Genomic DNA, 17,702 nt, shown 5'->3' on the forward strand with positions numbered 1-17,702 from the left:
CTGTTGGTGATTGCGCTGACGATAGTCGATCATCGGCTGTCGGCACGACCATATTTTACATGCAGTGTGAGAGCCAATAGGAATGAAACGAGAGTGCAGCTTGACGTCCAGCCACTGTTGTGTACTAAAACACGCAGCAGTATAATTCACACTCAAATAACGTTTCAAACTGTGCGCAGTTAAAACGCAGCTGTTCTAGTCATGTCGTCAGTTTAGTGTCGTAAACTGTCCCCCCTGTTTGTTGGGAGCTCTGTTTTAAAACCGGAAAGGAAAGCCAGAAACATCAAAAATCATTTTTCGATGCTATAATACAGACACATTGCTCTTCATTACTTTTCAAACATACTTAATCATTTTTCGACAGAATATTTCTGTCCCCGTCAGGAGCCTGTAGTAATGATGACTCTGTGTTTCCAGTGATGTCATTGATCAGTAGTCGTTCGGCAGGTTTTGTTGAGCCAGCTTTGTGACTCTGGAAATGTAAGTTAAACCCAGATATAAAGCTGAGGAACCCGACGATCGAGCTCTGTGAAACGAACGTCTGATCTCAACCCAAAGACTTTTCTTTAAGCTCAGAGCACCTCTGTACTGGAGTAGAGCCTCAGGCCCGTCGTCTGGTGTTATCTGTAATTCTTAAAGCAGTGAATGTCAAACGGCGCATATCTGCCTCCCTGACCTCTCCTTCAAGGTACAAGATATTATAATGTAACACAGTAATGCAATGGACCCATAATATGAGGATATCTCTGGGTGTCACAACTTGTAAAGTACACACGTCTTTCCCAGCGTGGCCTAGCTTTAACAGTCATATAGGTTAAGCTTTGGTTACTATAGATGTGTTCCTGTGAAACGCTTTTCTCTTTTGACAAAAGCTGTCTGTACATTGTGTAACTGGCTGGTTTTCAGTTTGACTGCTTTGCATTTCTGAGCTCAATCAGATCAGATGTGTTTCAGGATGTTCTGTCCTCAGAAGAAGAACTTTTGAAAACGAATTGTTATGAATAGTTAAATGCATTTTTTAAATCACAAGAAATGTGGAAGACTCCAGTAATCAAAGCTTTTCAGCAAACTGTTTTTAAATGACGTTGTGGTCTTCTTCGTGTGCAGGTGACCTTACTGTGGGAGGACCAGACGCGACGCCACCTGCTGGCCAGCGCCAGACTCTACTTCCTGCCTGAGGACACGCCGAAGGGGCGGACCAGGGAACACGGAGAGGTGGGTCGAAGTGTTCGTCTCGACATGGACGGATATTTCGGGCACATGTTTATTTATATAAATAACTCTGTCGTGCACTGTTTATATTTTTATTACACACGCTTGAATTAATTTTCCTTCAACTACACCAAAAATAAACCACGCACATATACAAACTTCTATATAAGGACATATCCTGCACAGGATATGACATACTTGTCCTTCCCATTTATATCAATGAGGGTGAACTAAAAAGTAAGAAGCTTGTGAATTTCCCCTTTTAAAATAAATGTCGATGAGTAAAAAGTCCAATATTTGCTTTTGAAGTGTTGTGGAGTGGAAGTATAAAGTACTTGTGTAAATGTACTGTCCACCACTAAAACCAGAGGATTAGTGTTAATAAGTACCACCGACATTATGAGCATTTATACTATATGAAGCATGACAAATAGGAGTGATGTCATTCTGCAATTGCTGCGGTCTGTGGGAGTGAACGTCTCCCAAATATTATCTGGGGAATGCTTTAAGAGCGTCTATTAATTATCGTGTCACTCTACTCACTCTACTGTCACTCTACCTCCTGTTTTTATCCAATCGTCTTTGGCGAAGCACTCAAACAGGTTTAGTCAAATATTTCTCGTTAATCGGAAACTGATCTTTCCTTTCGTTTTCATGAAAATAACATGACTGAGCTCTAAAGAACATCTCGGCTCTCTGTGGTCTGAGATTATTGAATGATCTGCTTTGTATGAATTAAACAAAAACCAGTAAAATGACTTTAAACACAACATGAATAGAGTAAAAAGTATTGCTGCTGATGTTTTTGATTAACACAGTTCACATGCAGGCTGCGGCTCAGCTTTCACATGAAAATCCCCCTTTGGGACGAATGTCTTACCCAAATGTAAGTCTTTGATAATGGCGTGTCTGAAACGCACATTTCCAACTTGGATATTTCCACTCTTGAAGTCTCTTTATGGATTTTTCTATTTTCCTGGTGGAAAATTGAGCCTTCAGAAAGTGTTTTCACAGGAATCATTTCTTTTATATGGAGAGTTGAAAGCCGTCTTATTTGTGTTATAAAGTTTTACATGAAAGACTTCTTTCTTCTTGAAAGATTAGTCTGATCAATCAGTGTTTACATACTTATAACATTAAAAGCGTTCATCAACATTCCAACATTTTAAAAGAGGAACAACACCTATAATCTGTAATATAATGTAAATCTGAAAACCCTTTCAGACGGGTGGATTTTCTTTGTTTCCCTCCGTTTCCAGTCTTTATGCTAAGCTAAGCTAACTGACTTCTAAATAAGTACCTTTGTCACTTCTACATTAACTTCCACACTACGGCGCAACCCTGGAGTTCTCAAACTGGTGTTGTCAACAATAGTGTTGATGTAGCCTTAGAGTTCGAGTATTTGAGCTTTAAAAATGTTTATTCATGACTCCTGCTGAGCCACTTAATGTAAAAACATTTAACTTTGTTCACATGTTAATGAGCTCACATCTGGCACAGAGGAGGTTGAGGTTTTGTGTGGGGGGGGGCTTCTGGGAGGAGACGTCAGCTGCTTCAGCTCCACTTTAGACCACAGACGTAAGTGAACTGCAATATGTCTGCATTGTGCCAATACTATCTAAACAGGGGAACATTGTCAGCTGAAATTAAATGTAGATGAAATGGGTTATTTTAAATCACATGTAAAACATTTTCACTCCTTAAAACCACCTGATTAATCTAATTTAAAATGAGCTCCACCTTTACCAGCTCCAACATTAAAGTGATGCATCGATGATTATAATCCAGTGATATTTCTTATTTTTCCTTCATATTAACTCAGCAAACCCTCTGTGTGGTTCTTCAGTCAATAAAGACAAATACAGTTTGACTGTTCAGCTCCGAGATTCTCAGTAAATATCTCTCAGCGGCTTGTTTGGTTTATACTCGCGGTCAGATCTCATTTTACACAAACAAAAAGAGACTAAATGCAGATCGGAGAGAAGAGAGGAAACCGAGGTTGCAAAGGCCAATTATTTACAGATGAATGAATAGTGATGAGTCCAACATGCATTTCTGTCTCATAAACTTCCTCTATTTTTAAATGCTGCATCACATGCAGTCATGGAACAAGTGCTCATATTACTGAAGTATAAGTAACAATGCAACACCATAAAAATACTCTCTTACATTGACAAGTCCTGTGTTAGAAGTGTGACTTATGTATAGAAGTATTAGCAACATAATGTACTTTAAGTACCAAAGTAAAAGTACTCAGAATGGCCCCTGTCTGTGTTCTATTACTGGATAATTATTATTGGTTTATTGCTATACATAAGCGATACTTTAATGTAGTGTTTGGTTGAGTTGAAGCTAATTTTACCTCATAGACTGCAGGGGTATTTAATATATAACACAAATATATAATGATGTAATAATATATCAAGTACATGAGAATTACATCAATGTTACATAGACGGGCAGAGTGTCTTTTATCCCCCAAAAGTTAGATTGAGAGTTAATCTGTGAAACGTTATTAAATCACTTTGAGACAAATATTCAGTGAATTTCTAATAAACAACCAACGGCTAAAGTCACCGTCTCTCCTTTTAAAAATGTTTAGATATTTGTGCCGTCAGCTGTGTAAACGCTAAATCACTTTCTTTCTTTTTTAAATGGTGGAGAGTAAAGTTTAGCTGAGCTCACTTTCTGCTTTCATAATAAATCCTTATTTGGGCAGTTTCAGCCTCATCTCTCTCTCACTCTGCAGGTTCTTTTTATGTTCTCACGTAAATGTCAAAGACTTCACCAGCAAAGCAATCAAGACTTGGCACACGCTCAGCTCTGAAAGCTCTCCTTCACATATGAACGAGCAGGTGAATGTTGAACAGGCGGAGTTTGGGAGGAGCAGAGTAACCAAGTGCTTCCTCAGACAAGAATCTAAGAATCTTTTATTGTTGAACTGTTCAATGCTTCTGCCCCACTTCCAACCCCTTCACATGCGCATGAATCGTCTTTTCCTTCTATTTGCTAACGAGCCAAAACCAGATTGACTTTTCTCGCTCGAGTTAAAAGTTAGTCCGTTGTTGTCAGTCCTCATTGTTTGTTTCCTGGCCGGTTCTCCTTCCTCATGCTTTGTCGAGAGTTGTTGCCAAACTGCCTTCTCGACAAGACGTGCTGACTGATATCCAAATCTTAATTTAAGATAAACTTTACCACGTGAAATAAATGCATCAATAGAAAATGTAAAGAGTATGTGAACAGCTGTATTGTTAATGCTCTTACCACTTAAATCATGTTTAGTTTCCTCTAAGTAAATATGTAAGCAAGCATTGTTATTCTACACATTAAGTAGTATCAAGCTGGTGATGTTGGCTAAAATCATGCTCTTTACCAGAAGATGATTACTTCCCACAGGGCCGACAAGTGACTTTAAGCTGTTAAGTAGATGGTGAAGCCTTTAATTATTAACGCATGTATTAATTTAGGTCGTCACATGTTTTCGTGTTTTTACTATCTTTAGAATTTCATTCATGATATTCTTTAAAATAATTTTTGATGCGTTGGTTTAGAGTATTTCCCACATTTCAAGAAAACAAAACCACAACATCTCATCCAGAACAGAAGTCTAATCATGGAATGAACCTCTTCTGTGTGTTTTTAGGATGAGGTTCTGGCGGTGTCCAGGAAGATGGTGCTGCGGGTGGAGGACCTGGTGCAATGGGCGTGTGCCGAGTCGGCAGGTTGGACCAGCAGCCTGAAGCCGCCGCCCTGCGGGACCAACGGCCTCCACAAGCCTCTACAGAGCAGCGACGGGAACAACAACAACAACAACAACAACAACAGCAGCAGCACCAGCGAGCCGCTCAAAGACAAAACTGAGAGTAAGAAAATGACTGAAACCCACGAATCAAACGCACCCTGAGACCCCACAGTGATTGGCTAATATGTGTGGCAGCAGCTTAATAAGCTAAAGTTGGTGCATGAAGTACAGAAATATTGTTCTGTCAATTATTCATTTTAGCAGCTTCTATTTTTCACAATAGCAGTCGACCAGAAGAGGGAGGGATTATGTCCTGACTGCTTTTAATGTAAAACATCTCTGCAGGAAGTTTTAGGTTTCATTGACAGTAGCTGAACAGCTATTAAAAGAACAGACGAGTACAACGATGAAAAATAATGACTCATAAAGTGAAACGCAGAGTGCTGAGTGCTGTACTGATGGAATCGGTGCGCTGAAGATGGACACCATGCTGAACGTAACGACTGAAGTACGTTTGGTTCATTCGTCTCACGTCTTCTCCTCTCAGACGACCTGGTGGAGCGTCAGGGCATCAAAGTGCTCAGCTACCCGCAGTACTGCCGCTTCCGCTCGCTGCAGAGACGCATCCAGGACGGAGCGAGGGGGCCGGCGCTGCAGGACCTCCAGCTGCTGGCCCTGGGAGGCGTCAAGGCACTGCCCAACACGCGGCTGATGTACTGCAGGGACACCTTCAACCACCCGACGCTGGAGAGCGCCAGCTTCTCCTGGCAGTTCAGTGAGTGTTTTAAGGGAAACCAGTCCACTGAGGGGCGATACCAGAGCGGATCATTGAGGCAGATACTTGACGATATATTTTTTAAAACCTTTTTCCGAAAACGGTTCTCAACAGGCGTCAAAAAAGGTTATTTGCCGGCAATACTCTGATACTGGATCAAACTGTTTCTAGGTTTTCTGTGTGTCATTTAGTTTGTGGTTTGCTTTAACACAACTTTATTTAGGAATATAAAACAAAAAGCTTTAGACGTTGCCTCTGTTGGTCCCTCCGAACTATATATATCTGTAGCTCTCTGAAATAATTGGAAAGCACTTAGAATTACGAGCCGTTTCTGTTGTGTTTTGTTCTTCAGGATGTCCGTCTGTCAGTCTTCGAGGGCGACCTCGCAAGAGGAGAGGCCAAGACGACAGAGACTCCCCGAACTCTAGCCAATCAGAGTCCTGGATTGAGAGGATGAAGGTTTGTTCCTAATATGTAATTTTTTTGTCTTTGTGGCTTAACTTTTTTTTTTTAATCAGTTTCTTTAATTATATTTAAGAAACAGTTTTTTATAAAGGCGAAGTTAAATGCACCAACTACCATGTTTTGTTTTTTTAAGCCTCTCTGTAGAATCTTATTAAAAACTTCCAACAAAACATAAATACCAATAAAGGTGAGGAAAGCACCTTTCAACAAGAAGCAAAGAAATGCTTAATACACAATAAAGTCAGCCACAGCTTTGTTTAGTGCTGATTAGCAAATGTTGTCATGCTATAAATGTAAACTAAACCTGGTAAACATTATACCTGCTGAATGCAGCGTGTTCACAGTGTCTGTGTGATCATGACACTGTGTTGACACTGCTGTTAGCATGCTGATGTTAGCATGCAGCTCAAAGCACTGCGGTGTCAAAGTACAGCCGCTATCGTAGATTGTTATTCTTGTTCATTTAGATATAAAAGGTGGACGTGTATCTAAGATGATAAAGGCAACGGATAATTACTGTATCAACAAAGAGGAGCAGTGTTCAGTCCATATCTTCACTGAGACATCTCGCTGGAACACGACTACAGATTTCTAAAACGCGAAACAAAACGACCGACAATTTCTAGTTTCATTCCGTGTGTTATTGTGCGAACTGGTTTAGTCTGCGTGTCTGTGTTGTCACACTCGTTGTCATCGTAACACTCTCAGGAGAACGTGATGGGCAGCGTGGAGGTCGGCTGTGAGGGCAGCTGGCTCCCCGACCCTGAGGAGCAGCTGTTCCTGGATCAGCTCTTCGCGTACATGGAACGCCTCGGCTCGCCCATCCACAAAGTGCCCAACCTCGGCTTCAAGAAGAGTGAGTCTCATCCTCTATTTCTTCTTATTGTCTATCTGTTCTTTCTTTCTCTTATCGGTACGCTCTTTTTTCTCTTTCTGTTTTTTGTTATTTTCTTTCTGATAGTCTCCGTTTCTCGTGTATTTCTTTCCTTTCCTCTGTCCTTTCTGTCTTACTTATATTTTCTACTATTTATTTCTTTATTTTTGTCTTTTTCTTTGGTTTCTGTTCTTCCTTTATATTTCCATCCTTTCCTCTCCTTCTGTATTTTGTTCTTTCTCTCTTTGAAAGGTGCTGTTGACATTAGAGAAATTAAAGGAGAAGTTGACGGGTTCAGTTCATCCCCATCATGCTTCTGGCTAAATCTGTCAGAAAACATTTCTCTTCCACCTTTTCATTTAACCAGAGCTGCCCCGTTGAGATTACAAATCTTTTTCAAGAGGCCAAAAGTTACAGACCGACAACCTAAATCAGAAACACAAAAAATACCCAAAAGGTAGCAGATTAATAAAGTCATATCAACAGTAAAGTCTTATAAAATACACATCTTAGAAACAACAGCTGATTAAAACAGCACTGTGGACGGCTGCGGCTCAACACTCCTGCTCGACTGGTTTAACGATCACACTTGTTTGTGTTCAGGCTTCATATCATATTTCTGCTGTTCGCAGTTTACCAGCAGCAGAAAATCTTCTTAAAAATGATATAACTGAGTTTTTTAAGCCACATGGAGGCAGACCTTTTTTTTTTTTCTGCTTTTTATTTACAGTTTCTACATTTATAATATCTATCGATCTGCTTTTTAGTATTTCGTCATATTTCAAGTTCAGCCTTTTTTATGCCTTCACCATCAACTATTACATTAGCTGATTGACAAAATATAACAATACAAATATACATCATGCAAAATAATACCACAACTCAAAATGTGAACACCTTTTCGTTAGAAATACAAATGTAATGTTTCTATCATATCTTTATTTACTTTATACTTATATCAAGTTCAAGACAATTTTCATACTGATAAAATACTATATTTAATATCTAGGGGAACTTTGGGATCTTAACTGTCATTTTGATTTGAGATCAACTGAATACAAAAGTTGTTGCTGGTGGAGCCGCCTGAAGCTTTTGTGTGTTTGATTATGTAAATGTGTGGCAGCTGAAGTCCTGATCTGAAGCGGTGCTTCTGCTCTCTGTCTTCCCCTGAGGACAGTTAACATTTCATCTGATCTGTTTCATCATGTTACGGCTACAGTCAAAGCCTAATCGTACACAAACAGGAGGGTTTGTTTCATCTGGATCTTTATAAGCAGGAGAGAATAAAACTGCTCATTTGAAGTGCTTTACAGGTTTTTACCAGAACACATTTGTTTAGTCAAATTGAGTGCTTTTACTTCAGGAGGTACGACTTTTGTCTGCCATGGTTCATATTTGCATGTCTCATCTGTTTCCACTTGCCGAGTTTAAACATGTCCGCCTCCTCTCTCCTTAGTTGACCTCTTCCTCATGTACTCTGTGGTCAAGCGGCTCGGAGGCCACAAAAGGGTGAGTCGCCTCAAGTTATTTCAGTTTATTTAACCTTTATCTTGGGGAATAGTTTGATATTTTGTGAAATTCTTATTTGTTTCTTCATGGAGAGTTGCATGAGAAGATTGAAACCAGTCTTATGTCTGAATGCTGAATATTTACTGAGCATCAGCAGCCAGTTAGCTTAGCATAAAGACACATCCAACTTTACACCCTAAACAAATAGAGAGAGCAGGCCCTACAACAATGTGTTGTTTGGGTGGTAAACGGGCCTTTGTAATTCAGATTGCCACCTCGAAAATAGGTTTGTGTATTCAGTGACAATCAGTCATTTCTAAGCAGTTTACAGTAAATAAACACACAGAAAACCCAGCTTTACAATCGATGTAAACAGGCAGACGGTACAGAAACGGGCGGTATAGTTGACAACAAAAGGCCTGTTCAATCGTTCATTTCTCCCTCTGTACTGAGCTGAGCCTTGTACTGAACAATACTGCATTATACAACCTGGTGTTACACCCCTAATGACACACTGTCTAATGTATGTAATTCTTGCAACACACACCCAACAACGAGCACGCCAAACAAAAACCAAAAAATTAAGTTCAAATGAATTTCCAACCAACACATTGTATTCAACCCACACGGACTAATCCTAAAATACGTCCCAGCTGCGGTCACACTTAATTCAGCTCCTCATCCATTTTCATGATGATTACCCATTGAATGTGTCTTGTTTCTGAATGGCAGTTAAATTTTCCAATTCAAAGTGAACCCAGCAAACACGCGTTCATTTTCAGCAGGATTTCAGAATTTCAAAGCTGATCGTGTGTGTGTGTGTGTGTGTGTCACAGGTGACATTGGACCGTCTCTGGAAAATAGTCTATAACGAGCTGGGAGGATGTGCCGGCAGCACCAGTGCTGCTACCTGCACCAGGAGACACTACGAGAGGTCAGACATGAACATGAACCCCTCCTACGAAATCCTTCAGGCTCAAACAAAAGGTCCAAATGTAAAAGTACATGCACTCAGCATCCTGTAACTGTGTGTGTGTGTGTATCTCAGACTGATGCTTCCTTATGAAGAGCACCTCGGAGCAGCAGCAGCAGCAGCAGGAGGAGAAGCAGCAGAATTCAAAATCCCAGAATCCCCCATGCCTCTGAAACCCAGAGGGATAAGAGGAAGGAAACCACTTCAGAGAGGCAGAAAACCAGGACCCAAACCCAAGGACAAGAAGATGACAACCCCTGCTGCTGCTTCTCATGCTGTAAGTGACGGGCCAAATGTACACAACAGTTCATTTTATTATCGTTTGTTTTAATCATGTAATGACTTTGCTACCCCTTCAAACTCAATTTGCCTCCTGTTCTGTTTACTTCTGCTGCCAATTTTGCACCGCGCACGTTTTTCAGTCAGAGATGTGTTTTTGCCAGCGTGGGCTCTTCATCTTAAAGAAACACTGTGACGTCATGACTCTTGATAAGTTTGGAAGCAATATCGGAACGTACCTTTTTAAATAAGTTTGTCTTGATAAAACCTGCAAACATCCAAACAGGGGTCAGGGGTCGTATTCACAAAACATCCTAAGACTAAAAGTTATGAGACATTTTTAAAATGTAGGGTGTGTCAGCCCCATCTTTAGCCGTTTATTAAGTTTTTGGTCTAATCTTTTGGAATTATGACGTATTAATAACTTTTAAAAGTATACTTTGATGGTGGTGAGTTAATAAAGATCCAATCGGCTTACCCACAAGTCAAAGCAATCCACAGTGGAGATGATGGTTAGCACAATTAACTACATAAAGCTGGTTCCATGGCCATCGCTGGATTTCCATGTAAAAACAAGTGAGTATTTTATTTTGTGGAAAGCCAAAGTCCTTTGTGAATACGGCCCAGATAAAGAAAGCAAGGCAAGGGAAATGCATTATTGCTGGTAAACTCAATGAGCTGCACATTATATGTACACAGCAGTAAGTAACATGTACAGAATACAAGAACTACAGTACAAGAGAAAAATACACACAGAAAACAACAACATCCTAAAGACATGAACAAACCCAGCGACGGCTTAAAGACACGAGACACGAGCGCTGATCTTCGTCTCTCCGAGTAGATCGTGAACGCGAGCGGCACCGTGGTGGTGAAGAGAGGCAGAGGCCGGCCGCCGGGCACGCGCAACAAGGCCACGCTGATCGCTCAGGCCAAGCTGGTGGCTCAGCAGCAGGCCAAAGCCAAAGCAGCAGCCGAGTGTCAGCAGCAGAGTCCTCTGCTTCCAGTCCGAGGGGACGGTGGACCGGCCCCCAGCAGCACGCACAGGGTAACGCCTCCAACACTGCTGTCCTGTGAAATGATCACCACCTGTAGGCTTGATAGGACCTTAACGTAACATGTATTTAAACTATACAGAGCTGCAACATAACTATGATAATAGTGTTGCGATTTGTTAGTGTCAGTATATCATTATCCTTATTAGATGCATGTTGATAACAGATTAATAAATATGAATAAATCCGATCCATGACCGCCTTGTTCTTCTTCTCTCCTCCCCTCCCTGCAGCCCGTCTATCCGGCTATCCTCCCTGTCAACATGCCCCTCACCCCCGACCTCTCCCCCATGTCAGCCCCCTTCCTCCCCTTCCTGCCCAAACCAAAGGAGCCGATGCCGGACCGGGGGGAGGCCGTGGCTGTTGCACCAGGTGTGCTCCTCTCCACTCTGCCTCGCCACTTCGTTGGAGGATCTCTGGGCGGCTTCAGTCCCATCAAAGGCGTCTGTCCTCTGGATGTCTTCAGGAACCGCATCAGCCTCCAGAGAGTCCCGGAGAGCCCGGCCCTGACGCCTCAGGACCCGACCATCTACACACTCCAGCACAAAAGCGGAAGCCTGAATACGCCTCAACCCAGCGGGGACCAGCTCCAGCCTCAGCCCCACCCGCTCCACCACCACCAGCACCAGCAGCAGCAGCAGCAGCAGCAGCAGCACAACCACTGCTCGGGGTGTAACGTGGACGAGGCAGCCCAGAGAGGGGGCAGCCGGGACGCCAGGAACCGGCCTCCTCTGCCCCCTCTCCGGGTCCTGCCTTTGAACCTGGACTGCAGCGTTCAGGTGTGCCAGCTGATGAGGACTCGTCTGGGCTCGTCTCAATTCCAGACCTTCACCCGCCGACTGTCGGAGGCTCTGTCCCAGGACCTGAGCACCAAGCCCCCCTGCTCTCCCATCACCCCTCCCCCCGAGCAGGCGCTGCCTCTCAACCTCAGCAAACGCTTAACGGCTAAGAGACCCAGCACGGAGGGACCGGAGCCGAGTCTGGCAACGATCAATGGGATCACGGATCAACCGCCATCCAAGAGACCCAGACTTGGCTGCACGGATCAAGCCGAGGGCTTCAGCCTGGGAGGCCGGTCCAGCTCTGGAGGAAGTGACGGAGGAGGAGAACAGGATGTTGAGATGGAGAACCAGGAGGAACCCGCGGACCTGAGCTCCCCTAGCAGGATCAGGGCCTTCCTGCTCGGGCTGCCACCCTTCCAGGTGAAATTTGAGGACGATCTGAACGGGACGAGGTTTGGGAAGTTTCTTCCACCGGTATCCATGGCCGACACCCCGAGGACCGAGACAGAGACAGGAGAGGGAGGAGGGGAAGTAAAGGAGGAGGTGGTGGTTGAAATAGAGCGACGTGAAGCTGAGAGAAACAACAAACTACAGAAGTCAGAGCAGGAGGAGAAAGATCCCCCCCACCTCTCTGGTCCTGGTCCAGCAGAGCTGAAGAGAGCCGGGCCCTCAAACACCGACACGCACTGTTTTTAGCATTATTCCCTCTGTTGATATGAGCATTTTGTCTGATAAATTGGGGATTTGTCGGTTTTGGAATGTGGGAAGTTGTTTCCACCGTGGGGCTTGGTGTTGGATGCCGGATGTTTCAGCGGTTGATCCGGCTCAGGTTAACGCCTGAACATCTGGAGCAGGGACGTTTTCTTTGCATCACATTTAAGAACAATTGAACTCACAACTTCTCTTTCTTTCCCATTTTTGTCTCCTTGTTGTTTTTTTTCCGTTTTTTTTAGATCGCGTCGTTGATTGAACTTTGCAGAGGAATGACGACACTGAGACTCATGACAATCACAAATCGGTTTCTCTTTCTTTCTCTGTTCACTTCTGTCTCTTTAAGGTAAAACACAAAGAAACAGAGGAGTGAGACTGTGACTCTTAAACACTGCCATAACCCTCCATAACACTATTAACTCTACGATTCAATGTTTCGGTGGAATGTTGAAAAAGATCCATATTACTTAAAATATAAATCATTCTATCTATGCGTGATGCTATGCATCAAGACTTCATAAATTAGCATCTAGAGTGTACTGTAGTTTGATAGTTTCATTTTTAAATTGTACTCTACTTCTGTAGAGAGATAGTTATTTTCTGATAAAGTGTCTAGATGTTATCTGGAGCTCCTCAGTCTTCACGTTATAGCTCGTTAAGTGAAGCCTTTCTGTAGTCCTGCTCGTTAGAAGAAATTATATAAACTTACACACATGTGCCTTAAATGGCCGGCGATCTGTTTCATCGCTGGCTTCAAATACATTCAGTTAAAGAGATACCTTGATGTTGGACCTGTTAGGTTTCCCTGCACTCCTCAGCAGGGCTGGGTGTCTTTGAACTACTGGTGTGGAGACGATGCCTGAGATTCTGTTACGTTGAGAAATGAAACAACTTTCATCAAAAGAAGCCAAAGTCATCAAATTTTAAAAGTCTTAATATTAGCAGCTGTACTTAAAACTGGTAAAAATGTAGGTTTAAATCAAGCGCTTTAAAAATGCCGACACGTTTCACACGGCACTAATAAATAAAGTAAACGTTTCGACACCCAGCCCAGCTGTTTTCCTGGTCACTGTGGCCACTTGTTGGCGCCGTCGTCCCGCCTTCATCGCCACCAGTCGTTCAGCCGACAACGAATCAGCACCGGCAGAAGAATCGTGTGTAGAGATCGAACATGTAGCCCGAACATTCAGACTACCTCAGTTGTTTTTCCAACAATTTACATTTTTTTCTTAAATTCCAGAAAAATATTTGTTTGTGTCTTGTCTTTAAATTAGTTGACGATAAGAAAAATATATAATATCGCCAGAATGATCCTTCAACCTGCAATCTGGATACTTCACGGTTGTGCTTTACTCCTGATATTACGGAGCGCTCGGTTCGATCAACTGATATCGAGGAGAGGTGGCGGTAGTTGACCTTTCAACTTGGCAGGGTGTTTATATTTTGTTCTGTGAATAGTTTGAATTGATTTTTGGGAAGTAGACTTACTTGCTTCCTGGCCGAGTGTGACCAACATCTCTAAAAGCTTACTCTTTAATACTTTATAACTCGTTTGTTTAATCTGTACAAAAGACTAAATGTAAAAATGACACGTTGTGGTCCTTGTGGTTGTATACCACCATATTTGTTTGCTGGGAGAACCAGTCAAGACGTAGTCTGACACATAACCCCTTTTAAGATTGAGATTTAAACATTTTAATCAGTGAGCGTTAGCGGTGTATGTTGTGACTGTTGGACAGAGCCTGGCTAGCCGTTCCCCCGCTTCGCATTCATTGTGCTGAGCTAGGCTAATCATATATTTAGCATGCAAGCATTAGAGTCGTATCGATCTCATCTAAATCCGGGCAAGAAAGCAAAAAAGCCGTTGCTTTAAGAGAGCGGCCGACATTCTCATTCTCAGTGAAAATGAGAAAATCGAACCTTCAGCATTCACCAAAGAACGTGTTGCAGTTTCCCACTTTAAACCAATCCTCCTCTTCATCTAAAGTGCCAACACAAACACGCCGACACCATATTGTGACAACAACCCGATGTAGCTGAACAAAAGCAAATCAAAATGTCAAGGTATCCCTTTAACCGCAGCCTTCTCCTTCCACTCGTCTCGGTTGGTTTCAGATTTGCACACCTACTGTACCCACGTGCTTCATTTGTTTTTCCATATTTATATTTGCCATGTTTTATTTCATCTTACTGCCAATTTCTTTTGTTATTTTAATAGTGGAATCGGCTACGACACCGAAATTAACTGGTGCTGTTTGTTCTTTATGTAGCCATATTGTTGTTGTTTTTAATGGTTGAAGCTGCAAATTCTTTTCATCTCAGAAAGTCATTTGTCTCAAATGGCTTTTTCCTGCTTTTGAAAGGAGTTAAACATTTCTCACAGCAGATTTATTTGTCCAGAGAGTTTTAAGAAAATATTTTAAAGAACTAAAATTAAAAGATAACATGACAGTTTTATTCTGATTTATCGGGCGGTTGGCTCAGTGTGAGACGGAATTGTTTGTGAATGAATGCACGAGTGGAGAAATGTATCCTCGGTAGATCATAGCTGCGCAGAAGCACCAAAGCACATGCAACTCCACCAGACCTCACCAGTGACGGTTGCCATTCATATTTCGGGATGCTATTGGTCATTATTGTTAACGAGAGGAAGACAAAATACTTCTCGTTTGTGGTTATTGCTTGACAACAATCATCAATGCAGTGAGAGTGGATATATCTCACAATAAGTCTGATATTCTTACAGCGGGATTCATGTATATTTTGGGTCTCGCTCTGCTTCATCCTGTCTGTAAGCCTTTATTTATTAAGGTGACGTGTTTCTGAGCGCGCTCAGTCTGTGCAGTGCTGCAGTAAAGGCCTCCGTGTGCTTTAAAGAAAAGAGTTCGTACACCTGCGGCTAAAGATAAAAATGTTTGTATCCGAGCACTTGATTGTTGGGTGAGAAGCCGCTCGGTGGCGGTAATGTACCACCAGCGAAGAAGAAGAACAGCAACATGTTTGTTTCTCTTTTTTTAGAACTATGTCTTTTGTGTGTCTTGGCGCTGACTTCGTTAAAATGGGGAGGACGGCCCACGCTTTTACTGCACTCGGTTGTACGTTAGAAAAAGGACGCTTGAGAGCAAACTCCAGCTACTTCGACACCTCCGTACAAACTCCGCCTCAGCTGTAAAGAGAGGTGCGAGACACGTTTACACCATCGAAAGTGTTCTCAAACTCCCTGATAAACTGCTGCTACGCCTGTCAATTTATAACTCTCCTTCACAGTGGATGTGTTGTCGTGAAAAGGGCTTTTTTATTTTATTCAACCCTGCACAAATATTCTAGTTGGCTGATAAAATTCTTCTTGGCCTTGGAAGTGCCGCTGGGCTAGCTTACTTCTGTAGGTTCAGCAGTACGCTAGTTAGCCAGACATGCTAACGTTTGTAGCTTACGATAAGCACTCTGTTTGTCGCACTCCTGACAGAGTTGCTCTTGCAATTTTGGTTTTGGAAACGCTTTAAACTTTGAACACTTTGCGGAAATAAAGATGTGTTAGCGTTATTAGATATATTTCACAATTATAAAAACTTACGTCCTGTCAATAGTTAACATAATTCTTTTTAAGAAGTTCTTCGAGGTGTCAAGCTACCTTCATACAACCACGAGGCCGTCGCCGACGATATATGTAACTTTCTGAAAAAGAGGCGTGAACATATCTTTCAAGCTCTCTTTTTCAACGACTTCTCCATACAAATACTTCTGCCACTTTATTTGTGTGAAAAACCGAGTGCAACACCTTAAACTAACTGACTTAAGTGCTCTCCGTTCTCCACGTTTCAACGAGTTATTGCATCTCCAGCTCCGCTACGTAGTGGCAGGCTGGTCACCCCTCGAGTGTGGCGTTTACACATTTACCTTTGCTTTCATGTTTAACATTCTACGCGCTGGGAGCTTCCCAGTCAAACCACAGCTCCACAGGACCAGTATGATGTCAGTCTGACTCTCCTGAACATTGTGTTGCCTTACTTAGTTAACCCCCCCCCCCCCCCCCTGCATGATCATTTTTTATGTTAATGACAACATGTGGAGATCTTCTAGTTTGGACTAAAACCAGTATGAGAGTCAAATTGTTTTTCTTCTTCTTTGGTTATTTAAGCTTCAGTTTGTCGAGGTTTCTTTAGGTATAATTTCTTTTCCTTTTTTTTCCTTTTTGATAAAGTTAAAGATTTAAATGTTTACATTTTGTTATGCATGTTCAAACTGATTTGTTATATCCAGTGTTTTGCACACTACTTCAGCAACTTAAAAATGAAGTGCCTGATACTTAAAAGCGAACATTGAGCGTTGATATTTGTAAGCAACTGAAAGTTCCGTTTGCTCGTTAGCCTTCATGCCATTGACTTGAACAACGGCTCCTGTTGTCCTGTGGTGTTTTCTCCATCCCTTGTTTCAAAGCGTGAGGGGAGATTATCTCGCAGGACGCTCGCTCGACTCCACGGCGTCTCCCGGAGCAAACTGGACCTACAGGACTCGGCACCTAGTGATGTGATTCATCCGGTGAGCAACATTCATGAAGATAAATGATCAAATGAAAGGTGCTACATGTGACATTTTAACGTCTGGGAATTATTACAGAACAGAGAAGAAGAACTTTGTCATGAAACCAAGCTGTGAAATGACTGAGGCGCAAACAATTATTTTCATTGTTGAACAATTAATCACTTTATGATAAAAAAAGACTTAAAAGGGAATTAAAATTTGCATTATCCATTAATTCTTTAATCGATAAAATAGGGAAGATGTCCTTCACGCAGATCAAATTGATGTCTTGTTTTGTCCGGCCAACGGTTAAGTTGAGCGGAAGGGTTCATGGGAAATGTAGTGTGAATGTGGAAAACCATCGGCACTAAAAGTGCTTTTCCATCCTTTAAAAGTGAGACGACGATGTTATAAATGCTGCATGTTGCACCTTTTTCCTAAACCGTTGGATGTTAAGTACCAATGAATGTTTCAGTCACATCTTCTTGTGATCTCATTTTGAGCACTTGACACCATTTCCTCAAATTGTTTTGGTTCTGTTTTTCCTCCTCGAAAAAGTCGGTCACACGGTTTTGTTTTTTCTTTGTAAACTGTGTTGAACTTTTGAAGAGAACGGACTCTTTCTGGTATAATCGCAGTCTGCGAGGCGTTTCACTCGATCTGTGTTCTTGCATTTGTGTGATTTGATGATTGCAGATCTTCAGCACAAACTCCAGTTCCATATTTTAGTTTCTATAAGCGGTTAACGGCTGGCAGTGTCAGGTACCATTCCATTTTAACACTGTATATTTATAATAAAAGTAA

General features: G+C 42.1%; 1 protein-coding gene across 1 annotated transcript in view; it reads left to right on the forward strand.

Annotated features, from left to right (window-relative positions):
- Window positions 1–17,702, forward strand: part of LOC306787772 (uncharacterized protein) — a 30,088-nt gene extending 12,386 nt beyond the window's left edge. Inside the window, exons 3-12 of the mRNA XM_079283036.1 lie at window positions 1,108–1,215; window positions 4,856–5,075; window positions 5,502–5,729; window positions 6,082–6,188; window positions 6,903–7,050; window positions 8,525–8,577; window positions 9,414–9,511; window positions 9,626–9,827; window positions 10,674–10,877; window positions 11,118–17,702. Of these exons, the coding sequence (XP_079139162.1) occupies window positions 1,108–1,215; window positions 4,856–5,075; window positions 5,502–5,729; window positions 6,082–6,188; window positions 6,903–7,050; window positions 8,525–8,577; window positions 9,414–9,511; window positions 9,626–9,827; window positions 10,674–10,877; window positions 11,118–12,362 (2,613 nt within the window). The 3' untranslated portion in view covers window positions 12,363–17,702. The remainder of the gene's footprint in view (window positions 1–1,107; window positions 1,216–4,855; window positions 5,076–5,501; window positions 5,730–6,081; window positions 6,189–6,902; window positions 7,051–8,524; window positions 8,578–9,413; window positions 9,512–9,625; window positions 9,828–10,673; window positions 10,878–11,117) is intronic.

The sequence above is a fragment of the Melanostigma gelatinosum genome (genome assembly GCF_949748355.1).
Source record: "Melanostigma gelatinosum genome assembly, chromosome: 14".
NCBI lineage: Eukaryota > Metazoa > Chordata > Actinopteri > Perciformes > Zoarcidae > Melanostigma > Melanostigma gelatinosum.